Source organism: Pteronotus mesoamericanus, unplaced genomic scaffold (genome assembly GCF_021234165.1).
Source record: "Pteronotus mesoamericanus isolate MK-2021 breed Mesoamerican mustached bat unplaced genomic scaffold, CSHL_Meso_final contig_66, whole genome shotgun sequence".
NCBI classification, from domain to species: domain Eukaryota; kingdom Metazoa; phylum Chordata; class Mammalia; order Chiroptera; family Mormoopidae; genus Pteronotus; species Pteronotus mesoamericanus.
This window is the reverse complement of record NW_026555230.1, coordinates 2,305,116-2,324,457: the sequence shown is the minus strand read 5'-3', so window position 1 is coordinate 2,324,457 and position 19,342 is coordinate 2,305,116. Positions and strand designations below refer to the sequence as shown.

The window sequence follows — 19,342 nt, the reverse complement described above, 5'->3', positions numbered from 1 at the left end:
CCATCTGTCTTGCTAATACATGCCTTGCCCACAGGAGAACTGGATTCGTGTAGCATGAATCACTTTTGTTCACTCCTTCATTCAATTAATGAATATTGAATATCTACTGTGTCGGGGGGGGGTGTGGGGGTTGTGTGTGTGTGTGTGTGTGTGTGTGTGTGTGTTTCATGGGATCTGGAGCAGGAAAATAAATGAAACAACTGTGCTCAGTCCATTATGCTCAGGCTACCAACTTGATCCAGTAGTTCCCATTATTCTGAGTGAATGACAGCCCACTGTAGAGCAAATGGAATGCTAAACTTTTTATTTGCTGAGCCATTATATGGAACCTTCTTACTTTCTCATGGCCACCAGTTTGCATTTATTTTTCCTAACAAACTGAGGCTAAGCTATCCATTACCTCTATATCTTTATAAATTAGCATGCTTAATAATATCTAATAGTAGATTGTGTACTGTTTCCGATATAGCCTCTAACCACCTGACTCTTGACTATTACTCAGGACACATATTTGCTTTTAATGTGAAATCATCAATATTTGTTATTTAGGGGTTTTTTTTTGAGCCCATATAAAAATACAAAAAGAATTGATGAGAAAGTAATATTGTTATTTTGTGTGTAAACAAGGAACAAACAAAATATCACTGATTAATAAAATAATCCACATGCATTAATGTTCCCATTAATGGATACATACTCCTTCTTTTCTCAAACATGTTTGTCTTAATGTTTTGGAAGTCTTTAACATGTAAGTAATACATATTTTATTTTAGACATTTTTAAAAATAGTAGTGAACAGACTTCCAGCAAAGATGGAGGTGTAGGTAGGTACACTCTGCCTCCTCGCACAGCCAAAAGAAGGACAACAACAATTTTAAAAACAAAAAAACAACCAGAGCTGCCAGAAAATTGAAATGTATGGAAGTCCAACAACCAAGGAGTTAAAGAAGACACATTCATCCAGACTGTGCAATAATGCAGTGATGTGAGTACCCCACCCTGGCGAATAACTAAGCCTCCGCCCCTTATGATGTAAAAGGTGCACCAAGACAAATATGGCCCAAATGAAAGAACAGATCAAAACTCCAGAAAAAGAACTAAGCAACGAGGAGATTCCCAACCTATCAGATGCAGAGATCAAAACAATGATAATATGGATGCTCACAGAAATGGTTGAGTACAGTTGCAAAATAGAGGAAAAAGTGAAGGCTATGCACAGTGAAATAAAGAAAAATATACAGGGAACCAACAGTGGAGGGAAGGAAACCGGAACTCAAATGAACAATTTGGAGCAGAAGGAAGAAATAAACATTTAACTGAAACAGAAAGAAGAAACAAGAATTCAGAAAAATGACAAGAGGCTTAGGAACCTCCAGAACAACTCTAAATATTCCAACATCTGAATCATAGGGATGTCAGAAGAAGAGGACGAGCAAGAAATCGAAAACTTATTTGAAAAAATAATGGAGAACTTCCCCAATCTGGCCAAGGAAATAGACTTCCAGGAAGTCCAGGAAGCTCAGAGAGTCCCAAAGAAGTTGGATCCAAGGAGAAACATACCAAGACACATTACAATTACATTGCCCAAGGTTAAAGATAAGGAGAGAATCTTAAAAGCAGCAAGAGAAAAGGAGAGAGTTACCTACAAAGGAGTTCCCATAAGACTATCAGCTGATTTCTCAAAAGAAACCTTGCAGGCAAGAAGGGGCTGGCAAGGAATTTTCGAAGTCATGAAAGGCAAGGACCTACATCCAAGATTACTCTATCCAACAAAGCTATCATTTAGAATGGAAAGACAAATAAAGTGCTTCCCAGACAAAGTAAAACTAAAGGAGTTCATCATCACCAAGCCCTTATTCGATGACATGTTAAGGGGACTTATCTAAGAAAAAGAAAAAAACTATGCACGGGAAAATGACAAACTCTCAACTATCAACAACTGAACCTAAAAAACAAAAACAAACGAAACAAACAACTGGAACAGGAACAGTATCACAGAAATGGAGATCACATGGCAGGGTTTTAACAAGGGTGGAGAATGGGGGAAAAGGTACAGGGAATAAGTGTAAGTGGTAGGCACAAAATAGACAGGGGGAGGTTAAGAATAGTATAGAAAATGGCGAAGCCAGAGAACTTACATGTACAACCCATGGACATGAACTAAGTCGGGAAGAGAATACTGGTGGGAGGGGGGTTGCAGTTTGGAAGCGAATAAAGGGGAGGGAAAAAATGGGACAATTGTAATAGCATAATCAATAAAATATACTTAAAAAAAGAAATTACTGGTAAACAAAAAGGATTCTGTCAACTTATGAGAACCAGAGTTACTATGTCCTTATAGAGTTCCTTCAATGTATGCATATTTTTATTAGAAAAAAAATGAGCCCTAGCTGGTGTGGCTCAATGGATTGAGTGCTGGCTTGCGAAACAAAGGGTCACCATTTTGTTTCCCAGTATAGGGCATATGCCTGGGTTGCAGGCCAAGTCCCCAGCATGGGGCTTGCAAAATGCAACCACACATTGATGTTTCTCTCCCTCTCTCTCTCTCTCTCTTCCCCTCTGTAAAAATAAGTAACATCTTTAAAAATAAATAAATAAATAAGTATTTTTTGGTAATGAAATTATTCTGTAATGTGTGTCTCAATATAAGAAAAGGAAGATCAAAACTATGAACATTAAAATGACAACAAACTCACAGCTATCAACAACTTAACCTCAAAAAACAAAAACTAAGCAAAAAACTAGAACAGGAACAGAATCACAGAAATGGAGATCACATGGAGGGTTATCAGTGGAAGGGGGAGAGGGAGATTTGGGGGGGAAGGTACAGGGAAGAAGAAATATAATTGGTAGGTACAAAATGGACGAGGAGGTTAAGAATAATACAAGTAATGGAGAAGCCCAAGAACTTATACATACAACCCATGGGGGTGAACTAAGGAGGGGTGTGGTAGTGAGGGCTGCAGGGTGGAGGGGAATAAAAGGGAGAAATACTGGGGCAACTGTAATAGCATAATCCATAAACTATACTTAAAAAAAAGAATAACCTAGTACGGTACTATATACTTTAAAAGAACTCATAGCAATTGATATTGTAAAATTAGCATTATTTTATCTGGTCGGCTATACAGAAAGCATCCTTTTTAAAGTTAGTTGAGACACCAAAAGAAAAATAAGAGATGAAACAATTCATGAGAGTAGTATTTCTTATTAACGTGGCATGGCGACTCTAGTCTTAAATTTCCTAAGCAGAGCGAAGAAGAGTGAAAGAAAGGAGGGCAATTTCTTACGTATGATCTCATTTAAACTTAAAACTTGATGAGGATCTTTATCAAATAATAAGTCTCTTATATATGTAATGATTTCCTCTTTTAAAAATGACCTCATATCAAATCAGCACATTGTACACCTTAAACTTAGACAATGTTATGTCAGTTATATCTCAATAAACCTGAAAAATTCATTTAAAAATAAATACGTAAAAGTGATCTCATGTTTTTTATCTCTTTTAAGCAAAGGCTATAAGAGGTAAGTGGGGCAGGTTTCATCTCCATGTTGCAGATTAGAAAATGGAGGTTGAGGAAAGGCCAGTGCTTTTCCCAGGGCTTCATAAGTTCTGAGCCTTTGGACTGTTAGGGGCCACAGTGCGGTTTCTTTTTAAAGATTTTATTTTTACAGAGAGGGGAAGGGAGGGAGGGAGAAGGGGAAAGAAACATTGGTGTGCAAGAGATACATCAGTTGGTTGCCTCTTGCACACCCCCAACTGGAAACCTGGCCCGCAATGCAGGTATGTGCCCTGACTGGGAATCAAACTGATGATCCTTCAGTTCCCATGCCGGCACTCAATCCACTGAGCCAACCAGTGTTTTTAACTGGCCTCCGTTATGGCACAAAGGCTCAATGAATGAGTATTTATATTATCATATAATCATTCTCACTAACCCATTGTCATTATTATGCACATCAGATTTTATGAACATCAATGGTTGCCATTTGTTGTTGTGGAGGGGGTGACTTCAAAAGACAATTGTGTTGTTTGGCCTTGTATTAAGTGAACTCAAACTGTTATGCTTCTTCAGTTCTTGTGTCTGCTTTTCATAGTTTTTCATACATGACTTTACTGGCTGCCGGCCTGCCTCTAGATGCTAACTCAAGCCAGCCAGCCCCCTGCACTGCACTGAGTCCTTTGCCTGCTTTCATTCTTCCTTTGTCCTCCTAGCAGCACCAGGGGATAGCATTACTCCCCACTTAATGAAAGAGGAAAAGAAGGCAACAGAGGTTGTGAGTTCAGCGTGCAGGTTAGAGCCACAGCAGAGATGTGCGACCCCAGAACCCACGCTGTTACCCAACATGCTCCCCCTCCTTTTTTTTAACAGCTTTTTCAGGTATACACCACACCCATTTAAAGTGGACAGTTACATAGTTTTTGGTGTATTACATTATTAGCTACCCTTTACAGTTGTTTCTCATGTGCTATGAGCTAGAAAACCAGGTATCAAATGTGCTAGGCATGTGTATAAAATTAGAGAAGACAATGTGAGTAAAGGATCGAAGACCTCCCCTAGGAGCCAGGTATCCACACTTCCTTGTGAGACTCCGGAGGTTCTTTTGACTGTCCTGACAGCTTTTTTGCTTCCCTTGGGTTATCTCTCCCAATGTTAGAGTCTAGAATTGAGACTATTGAGAAAATATCTGCAGATGTGGGTTGGTACTATAGAAACATGATATATCAGAGGTGATTTCCTTTGCCTCTCACTTTTTGCTAAAGTTATTTCTTTGTGATGATAAATCCAGTGCAAGCTACAGAACTGAAGTAATATCAGACGCTTTCTATTTCCTTTAAGTGATTTAACATTTTTTAGTTAAGCATTTAATTTCTATTAGATGTCATGCTAATTATGAAAGGACTAGTAAAGCAATTGGTTATTCTAATTGTTTCTTAATAGAGACATCATTAAATGTGTGTTTCTGGGCACACACAGTGAAATCATAGGTGAATAAGTATTCCATTTCAGCAAAAGCAGATTCACTTCATGGTTGTTAGTGCTTTTTTTTAACAGTTTTAATTATTTTGAGATTTGTTTTGATAGCTTAAAATTTCTGTGCTAACTATAGGTACTGTCATGGATTCATCCAGAAAACAAGACAGTCATTGTGCGTTGCAGTCAGCCTCTTGTCGGAATGAGTGGTAAACGAAATAAAGACGATGAAAAATATCTCGACGTCATCAGGGAGACTAATAGACAAATTGCTAAACTCACGATTTATGATGCAAGACCCAATGTAAATGCAGTGGCCAACAAGGTGAGTATATTTAATGACATGATAGAAACTTATATACAGTGCATGGGGTTTTACATGAGTGGTTTTGCCATATCATGTCAACATGTGGGCTTAAATAATACACTTAGCTTAAAATGGAAAACTAGTTCACTGAGGTAGAAATTACTTTTAATCACAAAATGTATCTTAAAAGTTGAATATATTAAAATCAAATGAAAATAATCTCTAGGTAAATTAGGCAAGTCTACAACTGTAATGAACTTGGGTTTACTCTTGGCAAGAGTTAGAATCTCTTTGGAGCTCTTTAGGCTGTTGATGGTCATTCTCAATGTCTATTCTACTGAGGTGCATCTATGAGGAGTTGTGGGAAGCTGTCATTGATAAAATTTTAAATTTGAAGCTTTATCAAAAACAGTCTCTTCACTATACTCATCAGTGTATATTCTCATTTATGTAAATAATTCAAAAAACGAGTAGGTCTATGTATGTGAAGTTTATAACCACACACACAACGTTATTATTTTCAAAGAAATCTATCTCAGTTTTCTTCGTGGCCTTCTTAAGCAGAAAATGCCAGTTGCCCCTGAAGTTCACTGCAGTCATCACTGTGAACATCAGTGACTAGAGAGTGTTGCCTTCGGGAGCTCTTCAGAGGCTGCTGCAAGGTATAAGGCTGTTTACCTCTACCCTAAATGGCCCCAGATCATACTATGCTTTTATGTTCAATTTTTCCTTTCTATTTTGTTTTCCTTCTCCCATTGTTACCAGCTATCACAAGTGCTCACAAGTGCCCTGCATTGCTCATCCCCATTCCGCCATTCAGATTTCTTGTTTCTCGTCAGCTGTAGGCTTCAATTTCATCATCTTGGATACTTGGTTCATCCCAAGGTCATTTATCTAATGGCATATTCAGTGATTCAGAGTACAAGACAAGAACCTGAAAGCAAAACAAGTCCTTGAGCAGCTCAGACAGATGCAGCAGCTTCCTTAAGGGGACCTATGGCATCAATCTGCACACACACACATGAGATGGCATGTGTAGGGTTCTCCATTCACACAATTGTGCGTCTTACACATTGATTCCTGGGGGGCCTCCCTGCCCCTTGCATGCTCTTGGACCAGCTGTTTGTAACCATAGGTTGTTTGTGTTTAGGCAATGAAAATAATCTTGAAATTATATGTAAAGTAATCAGGAGGTGAAAGCAGGAAATTACGTCTAAATATAAATGTTTTCTTGGGTTTTCCTTAACTTTATATTCTTCTTTTCTTAGAATTCAGAATACAGATAGAAAATGCAATGCTTCCATGTATACATTTAGTCTGAAATAGACATATTATTAAAATGAGGTATTCAGAAAGAATATTTTAAAATATTAAAATGTTTAAAATGCATACATCATATTAACTCTAAAGTTCATTGTTACAGAATTGGAATTCTTGAATGCCTTTTTAACATTCAGGAAATATGACTGTGTTTCTAGTCCCCTTAGGAAGGAAGGGAAAGAAAGAAATTAAGGGGAAAAAAACCCTAGGCTTTAAAGATCTCTGCATCGTTCTTTTTTTTAACCATTTTTTTATTCCTATTCTATTATAGTTGTCCCAGTTTTTCCCCCTTTGCCCTCCTCTGCCCAACCCACCCCCTGCTCCCACAGTCAATCCCCGCACCATTGTTTATGTCCCTGGGGCATTCATTCATGTTCTTTGTCTAGTCCCTTCCTCTTCTTTCCACCATTATCGCCCCTCCCCTCTGGTCACTCACACAGCAGAAAGAAAGAATTCCTACCTTTTGCGACAGCATGAATGGAACTGGAGAATGTCATACTAAGAGAAATAAGCCAGTTGGTGAAAGACAAATACCAATATGATCTCAACTATAAGAGAAACCTAACAAACAAAATCAACTAATGAATAGAAGAGAACCACGGGCATGGGACCATGCATGATTCTTTTTAAAGCACTCTCAGGTCGCCCTCCTCTCTTGGCCATGTCTTTCCCCTAGTCAACTATATCCATAGCAACAGCCCTTGGACCTTTATGTCATCATACTAGGCAATCTCAGTTGTTTTTTTGTGTTGAAAAGAAGAAAACTGAAAAGACTATTTCAAAACTAACCAAAGACGGAGAATTTGCACTTTTGAGAATTCAATCTATACCTGACTAATAGATTTTATCCTCTGACTTCAGTTCTCTTTGGACCTAATTGTTCCTCTCTTGTGGATATTTAGATATTCACAACCCCAGATATAACAAGCAACATCACACCATTTTAAATTAAACAAACAAACAAAACCCAGGGGTGGATAAGATCCAGCATCAAGCTGCTTTGATTTTTTGGCAGTACACTGTGATTAATTAAAGTGGAATTGTAGTAACGTCTGTTTTTGACAGAAATTTTGGCAATGAGTAGTAAGTATATTTTTCTTTTTTTTTTTGCATATCATCAGTTATTTATATAACTTTTTGAAAGGCACTGTAACTATTTAAAAACAACACGTGCAGAGAAGCAGGTTGTCTGTCTATGGGAGAATGACATGTGCCGTTGCATTATAGACGTGCAGATCTAGCAAAACTTAGGCTTGTCATTTCCTCCTAGACCTTGTCAGGCCTGCAGTTCACAAAAGTGACGGCCAGGTGGATAGGAGCACCTCTGTCATGACCTCTAATTACTGCTGCCAGGTGTCATTCACTGAATCGAGGATAACCAAGAAGAGGGGAAGATGGACCATTTGTCTATTTATTCATTAGCTAATAACTTTTTTAAAACAACAGAATGACTATTTATTGTCTATGTACTACTGATGCTATTTATGTTAAGCTTTAAAAATACATTTCTGATTCAACAGCTGTTTACTGAATGCATATTTTTCTAGGCACTGGAGGCAGAACACTGTACAAGTTAGACGAAGAATTTCCTTTCTCTTATTAATACAGTATTATTTGTCTTTCCTCTGTCAAACCCTGAGCAAGCCTTTTCCCCCAGCTGCCTGGGGAGGTATAGAAAAAGAAACACATGGAGCATATGAAAAGAAACATAGGAAACACAGGAGAAAGAACTATTAAAAAACAAAACAAAACAAAACAATGAGGTGGAGATGATTCCTTCACATGGCAAAGGAGATGAGAAAGGTCACCACAAGACTTTTCTTTAATGAAACATGTAGTCTGTGTGTGGAGGGCTCATCCAAAAAAATACATTTCTGTCTAAATAAAATATACTTTCATACCTAGAGTCTATGGAGACCAAGGCTTCTGGCTTGTACAAAGGTCTCTAGGTTTGAAGTTCAAGTGGTAGCCTTATTTCTACTGCACGAGACTTTCTATGTAACTAACCCTAGAAAAAACCCTGGGATGTGTTGGCCCTTCTATCCTGAACTACAAGTTTATAATCCTTCTGTTGTTACAATTAAAAAGGAAAGGGACATAAAGTAGCGACGGCACATTTTTCTGGTGTGCCTCTTCAGTTCCAAGCACATTTCCCTGTCCTCTTCCTACAGACACTCTGAAGTTACTATAATGTTGCCTTGACAATATTTTTTCTTAGTTCACACATTCATATGTTTTATGTTAATTAGCATCCTTTCATTTCAGCTTACAGAACATTGCTTTCTTAGCAAATCTCTCAAATATTTAAATTTTTCCTAAAGAGCCAGAGGCCACATGTCCCCATGGCATTTTAAAACATGAAGGAGAATACAGTAGGTTCCTAAATGAAATAGTAGTATTTCTTCTTGTCTATGTGGAAAACGGGCATCTTCACTAAGCTGTGAAGACAGTGATGACTGCCCTTGCAATTAATGCTTGTAGGTGCTGTGGTCGGTGACAGCTGCCTTATATCCTGTTGAAACCTTTTGTGTTTTGAGGTCCCACTACATGGAGTGCTCTGTCCTTGGTGTTTGCCTAGCAGACAAAACAGTCATGGTGCACTAGAAAAGGTTCAGTTGTTGAAGTCAGAAGATGTATAGTCTACTGATTGCTTGTGTGACTTTGGGAATAGATAAATAGCTTTTCTTCTGATTTGCAAAATGGGAATGGTTATACCTATTTTGTAGCATTGCTATAAGAGTTAAGTAAAATTATGTGAAGCAAACCCCCCCCTAAAAAAAACAGTATCTGGGACATCATAGGGGATGAATAAACAGTGTCTGGTGTTAACTGTTATAGAGTATGGCTTCTTTTAATCCTGTGAGACCTAGGTAGTAGTATCGCTGTTCGACAGGAGAAGACATTGAGCCTTAGAGAGGTTAGGTGCCTTTCCCCGCATTACACAGCAAGGAAGGGCTGAAGCTAAGCTGTCACTCTGGGTCTGTCTGACTCCAAAGCCTGTTGTTTTCCTCTAGCTTGTTGTGTCCCATGTAAGCACTATTGCAAGGCCAGTGCCTCCCCCTGAAAAGTACTGTTATTAATCTCATGGAGAACAAGGACCACTCAGAACCTGTTTTTGTTTTTCCAGATCCGGAAGAAAAGCTAGAAATTCTAGAATATCTTGAAAATGATATTTTCTCACAAATACATATCCCCCCAAAATTGCCAGCCTGCCGTCCTTTTTCTAGCTCAAGGAGTGACTAATGTTGAGGCTTAGTGTTGGATACAAAGTCAAGTCCCATTAGTCATTGTATCCCACTTACAAGGTTTGGAGTTGTGATTTAGAGGACCAGTAACTTTTCAAATATTTGTACAAGTTACTGATGAAATAGGAAACACAAAATCTCTGATATTTTTCATAGCAAATTTTTTTCTGAAATATCTCCTCAGGCAAGGGAAACAAAAGAAAAAAATAAATAAATGAGACTACATCAAACTAAAAAGTTTGGCACAGCAAAGGAAACCATGTACAATACAAAAAGGCAACCTACTGAATGGGAGAAGATACTTGCCAATGATGAAGGTTTGATAAGGGGTTAATATCCAAAATTTATAAAGAACTCATACAACTCAATACCAAAAAAAAAAAAAAAAAAGAATACATGGGCAGAGGACATGAATAGATACTTCTTGAAAGAGGCCAATAGACATAGGAAAAGATGCTCAACATCACTAATTGTCAGAGAAATGCAAAGTAAAACCACAATGAGATGTCACATCTGTCAAAATGGCTATCATCAGTAAATCAATAAACAAGCATTTATGAGGATGTGGAAAAAAGGAAACCCTCATGTACTATTGATGAGAATGCAGATTGGTGCAGCCATTATGGAAAACATTATGGAGGGTTCTCAAAAAATTAAAAATGGAACTGCCTTAAGACCCAGCAATTCCACTTCTGGGTATATATCTGAAGAAACCCAAAACACTATTCAATAGAACATAAGCACCCAATGTTCATTGCAGTGTTGTTTACAATTGCCAAGATATGGAAGCAACCCAAGTGTCCATCAATGAGTGGATGAAAATGCTGTGGTACATATGTACAATGGAATGTTACTCAGTCATAAAATAGAATGAAATCTTGCCACTTGTGACAGCATGAATGGACCTAGAGGGTATTATGCTAAGTGATTTAAGTCAGAGAAAGACAAATAACATATGATTTCTCTTACATGTGGAATCTAAAGAACAAAGGAAACAGCCAATCAAAATTGAAACAGACTCATATATACAGAGAACAGACTGATGGTTGCCAGAGGGAAGAGGGCTTGGAGGGACTGTGTGAAAAAGGTGAAAGGATTAAGTACAAATCGGTAGTTATAAAATAGTCATGGGGATGTAAAGTACAGCATAGGTAATATAGTCAATGATATTTAAATAACTATATATGGTGCAAAGTAGGTACCAGAAATATGGAAGGGAACACTTTGTAAAGTATATGATTGTTTAACCACTGTGCTGTACACTTGAAACTAATACATAGTAACACTGAATATAAACTGTAATTTAAAAATAAAATTAGAAAAACAGAGAAATAGAAAACGCAACTGATTGTGTGTATATATTGTTTTTTAGGCAACAGGAGGAGGATACGAAAGTGATGATGCATATCATAACACCGAACTATTCTTCTTAGACATTCATAACATTCATGTTATGCGGGAATCTTTAAAAAAAGTCAAAGACATTGTTTATCCTAATGTGGAAGAATCTCACTGGTTGTCCAGTTTGGAGTCGACTCATTGGTTAGAACATATCAAGGCAAGTATATTTTTTAAAAATCAGTAATTATTTAGTGAAACAAGAATTTTTAACCCTTAAATTTAAAAATATTGAACAGTGAGATATGAAATATTTATAGTATAGGATTCTGCATTTGGCAGTTTTGTATTTCCTCATAATTTGCTTAACAAAATTCAAGACTTTATAACATCACCTGCAGAATATTTTTAATGTCTTTAAAGATGTCCCTTTCCATCTCACCAATAATGGTAATTGAGTCTTTCCTGTGATGTTATTTAAGAATAGCCAGTTTATTATCTAACCATTACTGGGTATGACCCTCAAGGGCCTTGAGAGAGAGTGTATTTATTGAAACCAATCTCAAGCTGATTAATTTTAAAGAATAAATTTTGTGTTTTTATTATTTTAATCCTTCATCTGGATAAAGGCATCAAAAACCTCCATTCTTTTAAAAGTAAAACAGCTATCTGAGGAAAATAACACACTTACAAGCTGCCATTTAATTCTATAAACAAAAAGCCTACTTTATTTCTTTTAATTTTTTTTTATGTTAAGTACATTTGTCTCCATTTTCCTGCCGCCACTTTCCCCTGCCTCACCCACCCCCCACCTCCCACCCTCCATCCTGCCTCACTTTGGCTTTCTCCATGGGTCCCTCATACATGTTCCTTGATTTGACCCTTCCCCTTCTTTCCCCCGTTACCCTCTCCCTCCTCTGCTCTTGTTACTGTCAGTTTGCTTTTTCTTTCAATGTTGCTGGTTATATTTTTCTTGCTTGCTTTTGTTCATTAGGTTCCACTTATAGGTGAGATCATATGCATATGGTATTTGCCTTTCAACCCCTGGCTGGCTTTGCTTAGCATAATGCTCTCCGTTTCCATCCATTCTGTCACGAAGGGTAGTAGCTCTTTCTTTTCTTCCTTCCCCTTCCCCTCTCCCTTCCCCTTCCCCTCCCCCTTCCCCTTCCCCTTCCCCTTCCCTTTCCCCCCCTTTCGCCTAGTATTCCCTTGTGTAAATGTACCATAGTTTTTAGATCCACTCATTTACTTGTGGGCACTTAGGTTGCTTCCAGTACTTGGCTATTGTATATTGTGCTGCTATGAACATTGGGGTGCATAGGTTCTGTTCAGTTGGTGTTTGAGGTTTCTTAGGGTATCATCCCAGCAGTGGAATCACTGGGTCAAAAGGCAGTTCTGTTTGTAGCTTTCTGAGGAAATTCCTAACTGTTTTCCACAGTGGCTGCACCAGTCTGCATTCCCACCAACAGTGTACTAGGGTTCCCTTTCTCCACAACCTGGCCAGCACTTGTTCGTTGATTTCTTTATGATGGCCATTCTGACTGGTGTGAAGTGGTATCTCATTGTGGTTTTAATTTGCATTGCTTTGATGGCTAGTGATGCTGAGCATCCTTTCATATGTCTCTGAGCCCTGTGTATGTCCTCCTTGGAGAAGTGTCTGTTCAGGTCCTTTGCACATTTTTTAATTGGATTGTTTGTCTTCCTGGAGAGGAGTTGTCTGTGTTCTTTATGTATTTTGGAGATCAACCCCTTGCCTGTGGTAATATATTTTCCCATATGGTTGGTTCCCTGTTCATTTTGCTGATGTTTTCTTTCGCCATGCAGAAGCTTCTTATTTTGATGAGGTCCCACTTGTTTATTCTTTCCTTTATGTCCCTTGTTCTAGGGAACATATCGTTGAAAGTGTTGCTGGGTGGAATAACTGACAGTTTCCTGCGTATGTTCTCCTCTAGGACTTTTATGGTGCCGCGACTTATATTTAAGGATTTTATCCATCTTGGGTTTATTTGTGTGTGTGGTGTAAGTTGATGGTCAAGTTTCATTTTTTTGCATGTATCTGTCCAGCTTTCCGAACACCATTTGTTGAAGAGGCTATTTTTACTTCATTTTATGCTTCTGCTCCCTTTGTCAAATATTAATTAACCATAGAGACATGGGTTTATTTCTTCACTCTCTATTCTCTTCCATTGATCTATATGTCTGTTCTTATGACACTACCAGACTCTTTGATTACTGTGGCCTTGTAATATAGTATGATGTGTTAGGTATTGTGATCCCTCCTACTTTGTTCTTCTTTCTCAAAAGTGCTGCAGCTATTTGGGATTGTTTATGGTTCCACGTAAATTTTTGAAATGTTTGTTCTATATCTGTGAAATATATTGTTGATATTTTATTAGGGCTTGAGTTGAATCTATAAATTGCTTTGGGTAGTATGGACATTATCATTATGTTGATTCTTCCAATCTGTGAACATGGTATATGGCTTCATTTATTTATGTCTTCCTTAATTTCTTTCTGGAGTGTTGTGTAGTTTGCTGAGTACACGTCTTTTACCTCCTTGGTTAAGTTTATTCCCAGGTACTTTATTTTTCTTGTTGCTATGGCAAATGGGATTTTTTTTTTCCTGATTTATGATTCTGGTACTTAATTGTTGGTGTACAGAAATGCCTTTGATTTCTGAATATTGACTTTGTATTCTGCTGTTTTGCCAAATTCACTTCTTAGGTTGAGCAGTTTTTTGATGGAGTCTATAGGGTTTTCTATGTACACTATCATGTCATCTGCAAACAATGACAGTTTTACTTCCTCCTTTCCAATTTCGATGCCTTTTATTTCTTTCTCTTGTCTGACCACTGTGGCTAGGACTTCCAATCCTATGTTGAATGGAAGTGGTGAAAGTGGACAACCTTGTCTTCTTCCCAATCTTCATGGGAAAGCTTTTAGTGTTTGCCCATTGAGTATGATGTTGAATGTAGGTTTTTCTCATATGGCCTTTATTATGTTGAGGTATGCCCCCTTTATTCCCACTTTGCTGAGTGTTTTTATCATAAATGGGTGCTGTACCTTATCAAATGCTTTTTCTGCATCTATTGATATACTCATGTGTTTTTTGTCTTTTCTTGTGTTTATGTGACATATTATGTTTGTTGATTTGCAAATATTGAACCATCCTTGCATCTCTGGGATGAGTCCCACTTGATCATGGTGGACGATCTTTTTAATGTATTACTGGATGCGGTTTGCCACTCTTTTGTTGAGGATTTTAATGTCTATGTTCATCAGTGATATTGGTCTGTACTATTCTTTCTTTTTTGTGTCTTTATCTGGTTTTGGGATTAGGATGATGCTGGCCTCATTAAAAGAATTTGGGAATCCCCATCTTCTTGGATTTTTTGGAATCTTCTGAGAAGGACAGGGGTTAGCTCTTCCCTGTTTTGTAAAATTCTCCTGTGAAACTGTCCGGTCCAGGGCTTTTGTGTCCCTGGAGTTTTTTGGTTACTGCTTCAAATTCACCAGCTGTTATTGGTCTGTTCAGGCTTTCTACTTCTTCATTCAGTTTTAGAAGGTTATATTTTTCTAGAAATTTGTCCATTTCACCCATGTTTTCAAATTTCTTGGCATATAATTGCTCATAGTAATTTCTTACAATCCTTTGTATTTCTGTGGAATCAGTTGTAATTTCTCCTCTATCATTTCTGATATTATTTATTTGTGTCCTCTCCCTTTCTTTCTTGATGAGTCTGCTTAAAGGCATGTCGATTTTGTTTATCTTTTTGAAGAACGAGCTCCTTGATTTATTGATTGTTTGAGTTGTTTAGTTTCTATGTCATTCAGTTCTTCTGATCTTGATTCCTTCTTTCCTTCTACTTGTTCTGGGCTTAGTTTGTTGTTGTTTCTCCAGTTCTTGAAGTTGTAGTATTAGGCCATTTATTTGAAATGTTTCTATCTTGTTTAGGTAGGCATGTAATGCAGTGAATTTCTCCCTCAGGACAGCCTTCGCTGTGTCCCATAGGTTTTAGACTGTTGTGTGCTAATTTTCATTTATTTCCAGAAACTTTTTGATTTCTTCCTTGATCTCATTGTTAACCCATTCATTGTTTAATAGCATGCTATTCAATCTCCATTAATTTGGATGTTTTTGAGTTTTTTCCTTGAGGTTGTTTTCTAGTTTCAAGCCCTTGCGGTCCAAGAAAATGCTTGTTAGGATTTCAGTTTTCTTGAATTTGTTGAGGCTTGTTTTGCGTCCTATCATATGATCTGTCTTTGAAAATGTTCCATTTGCATTTGAAAAGAATGTATGTTTTGCTTCTTTGGGATGAAAGTTTCTATACATGTCAGTTATTTCCATTTGATCTAATGTGTCGTTCAGTTCCACAATATCTTTGTTGTTATTTTGGTGGGAAGATCTATCCATTGTTGACAGTGGCGTGTTACAATCCCCTACTATCTGTGTGTTGCTGTCTATATCTTTCTTGAATTCCTCCAAGATTTTCCTTATATATTTGGGTGCTCCTATGTTGGGTGCATATATGTTTAAAATGTTTATATCTTCTTGATGGACTCCTCCTTTGAGTATTATGATGTGTCCTTCTGTGTCTTTTTATGGTCTTTGTTTTGAAATCTATTTTGTCTGATATATGGATTGTTACCCTGGCTTTTAGTTCCTGTCCATTTGCTTGGAATATTTTTTTCCATTCCTTTACTTTCAGTCTGCATTGGTCCTTTGTTCTGAGGTGGGTCTCTTGGAGGGAGGATAGTTGTGGGTCCTGTTTCCTTATCCATTCAGCTACCCTATGTCTTTTTATTGGGATATTTAATACATTTACATTTAAAGTTATTATGGATAGGTACTTACTCATTTTTCCCTTTCTACCTGTGTTCCTCTCTTTCTCTCTTTCCTCATCTTCTTAAAGCAGTCCCTTTAGCATATCTTGCCATGCTCGTTTGGTGGAGGTGTATTCTTTTAGTCTTTTTTTTTTCTGGGAAACTCCGTATTTCACCTTCCTTTGTAATTGAGAGCCTTGATGGGTAGAGCAGTCTTGGTTGCAGGCCTTTGCTTTTCATTACTTGGGGTATGTCTTACCATCCCCTTCTGGCGTGTAGTGTTTCTGTTGAGAAGTCAGCTGTTACCCATATTGTGGCGCCCTTGTATGTTACTACCTGCTTCTCCCTTGCTGCCTTTAGGATTCTCTCTTTGTCTTTGATATTTGCCATTTTAATGATGATGTGTCTTGGAGTGGGCCTCGTTGGGTTCCTCTTGAATGGGACCATCTACTTCCTGGGATTGTGTGACTTTTTCTTTCCTCAATCTAGGGAAGTTTTCCGTCATTGCTTTTTCAAACAGATTCTCTAGCCCTTTCTCCTTTCCTTCTTCTTCTGGTATTCTTATCATATGGATAGTATTATGTTTCTTGTTGTCCTGCAGTTCCCGTAACCCCTCTTCTTTCTGAGTCCTTTTTAATTTTCTTGCTCCTTTCTTGGAGCTTTTTTCTACCTTTTCCTCCAGCTTACTGATTCAGTCCTCTGCTTCCTCTAGCCTGCTTTTGATTCCTTCTGCTGTGTTCTTCAGTTCAGAAATTGTATTCTTCATCTCCTCTTGACTCTTATTGATAGTTTCTATGTTCTTTTTCATACTGATATAGTTCACAGTAAGTTCCTTATACTTTCCCTGTAGTTTTTGGTAATTCTCTCTGAGCTCACTGAGCTCATTGAGCTTCATTAGGTCCATTGTTTTGAACTTAATACCTGATAATTTACTTGCCTCTATTTCATTTAGTTCTCTTTGTGGGGATTGCTCTGTTCCATTCAATCGGGGGGTGTGTCTTTGTCTTCCCATTATTTGTGAGACTCTTCTATTTTCTGCTTCTTAAATTGATCTGTCTTGACTTCCTGACTTCGTTTTGTGAACTTATGTGGTAGGAGACCTGTGAGATTCAGTGGTGCAGTCTCCTTGTCCTGAACTTGCTGCTCTTCAGATGCCTTTTATGCCATTTATGTTGGTTATGTTGGTTTTATCCCTGGATCTGACTCTCATGATATCAGATGTTGACCCAGTGTGTCCTTAAGGAGTCTGCGAATTTCAGGAACCTACTGTCTGTGGATATCTCTTTCAGTTGTTAATCTAGTCACTCTTCACTCGGTAGTCAGTGTTAGGCACCACAGGGTGGGTCAGAGTCCCTCCTGGCTGCAGGGCTATTGTTGCCTCTCACACTGCTGCTGCTCAGGGGACTGGAAAAACCCACTTTAAATGGATCAATTATTAAGGTAGATTGTTTTCTAGAGAAATTTTATTTTCAAACACAGTAGGAATAGTATTTTTATTTCACCTTTCATTTTATTCTTAATTTATCATATTCAAAAATGAATTGCAAAAATATTACTAGTGACAACTAAATGTAATGTGGTATCCTGCATTGCAAAAAGGACATTAGGTAAAAAGTAAGAAAATCTGAGCCTTGGCTTGTGTGCCTCAGTGGATTGAGTGCCAGCCTGCGAACCAAAGGGTCGTGCCATTCGGTTCCCTGTTGGGGCACATCCCTGGGTTGCATGCCAGGTCAGGCCACCAGTAGGAGTTATGCAGGGGGCAACCAACCACACGTTGATGTTTCTCTCCCTTTCTTTCTCCCTCCCTTCTCCTCTCTCTAAAAACATTTTTTAAATTTTTTTAAAAGAAAGAATATCGAAATAAAGTGTGGACTTTTAAAAATAAGTTAATAAGTTTATTAACATTTTAATAATGTATCAGTATTGGTTTATTAGTTGTAAAAAAGTATCATATTATGTGATGTTAACAATAGGAAACTGGGTGAAGCATATGCTAAAAGGTGATTTCCATTACTTCTGGCTTGTAAGGTCTAGACTGGACTTGTTGGGCCTGTGTGCTTTTTCTAATATGATCACTGTTATTGGTTGAATTGTGTCCCCTCAAAATTGTTATGTTGAAGTCATGACCTCTAGTACCTCAGAATATGACCTTAATTGGAACTTGGGTCATTGCATATGTGATTAGATAAGGTGAGATAATATTGGAGTAGCGTGGGCCCCTAATCCAATGAGACTGACATCCTTATGAAAAGGGGAAATTTGGAAACAGAGACACATGCACAGAGAGAATACCATATGAAGGCTGGAATTAAGTTGCCGCAAGTCAGGGAACTAGCAAGAAGGTAGGAGACCATCCTAGAATAGGTTCTTCCCTGAAACTTGATCTTGGACTTCCAGCCTTCAGAACTGGGAGACGTTAATATCTGCTGTTTAAGCCCCCAGTCTGTGGAACTTTGTTATTATTGCCCCAGCCAACTAAGATTGTGAATAGGATTTTGAAATGGGGGGTGGGGGGTGGGGGGCGGGGGGGGTGTGTGTATGTGTGAATACCTAGTCACATTTCAGTGCAGTTTCTATAGAGGAAGTACAACAGATCCTGCAGCTCCTGGTTTTTCATTTTTGGGACTCTTTCTGTTCTAGACATTAGTAGTATTTTAAAACAGGACTTTTTCTAGGATTAAAAACTATCAATTCAAATTGAAGCAGTACCTTGCAGCTACCAACTGACTTGCATGTTTGTTTTTTTTTGTTTTTTTTTTTTGCCAGCTTGTTTTGACAGGAGCCATTCAAGTAGCAGACAAAGTTTCTTCAGGGAAGAGCTCTGTGGTCGTGCACTGCAGTGACGGATGGGACAGGACTGCCCAGCTGACATCCCTGGCCATGCTGATGTTGGACAGTTTCTATCGGAGCATTGAAGGGTTCGAAATATTGGTTCAAAAGGAATGGATAAGTTTTGGGCATAAATTTGCATCCGTAAGTAAATAATAAAGCTGATTTTTTTAAATGTCAGAGCATTACCATTTGGGATATAAAAACTAGCTTTTAAACCATATCTTGATTTTTAAAAAGAAAATCTGAAGAGTGTAATAAATAACACTTTATAGATTTGAAAATGTGTGATGTATTAGGCTGGAAAGTCTCTTTAGGAGACATGTTTATCCATCTGCACTATTTACACTTTCCCTTGAAAGTAATTCAAAGAGTCTGCATGGCAATGTTTAAATTGAAATTATAGCTATTAGAGCCAAATATATTTTATAGAAATGCTAGGCTTTAGTTAAGGCTTTTGTCATTATTTTTCTCTAATATACATTTTTAAAATTGAGAGA

The 19,342-nt window shown here is 37.8% G+C and overlaps 1 protein-coding gene across 1 annotated transcript in view; it reads left to right on the top strand.

The window, feature by feature from the left end:
* The window catches only part of MTM1 (myotubularin 1), a 110,015-nt gene that overhangs the window by 71,527 nt on the left and 19,146 nt on the right, over nt 1–19,342 (top strand). The window contains exons 9-11 of the mRNA XM_054581809.1: nt 5,116–5,304; nt 11,224–11,409; nt 18,780–18,986. Of these exons, the coding sequence (XP_054437784.1) occupies nt 5,116–5,304; nt 11,224–11,409; nt 18,780–18,986 (582 nt within the window). The remainder of the gene's footprint in view (nt 1–5,115; nt 5,305–11,223; nt 11,410–18,779; nt 18,987–19,342) is intronic.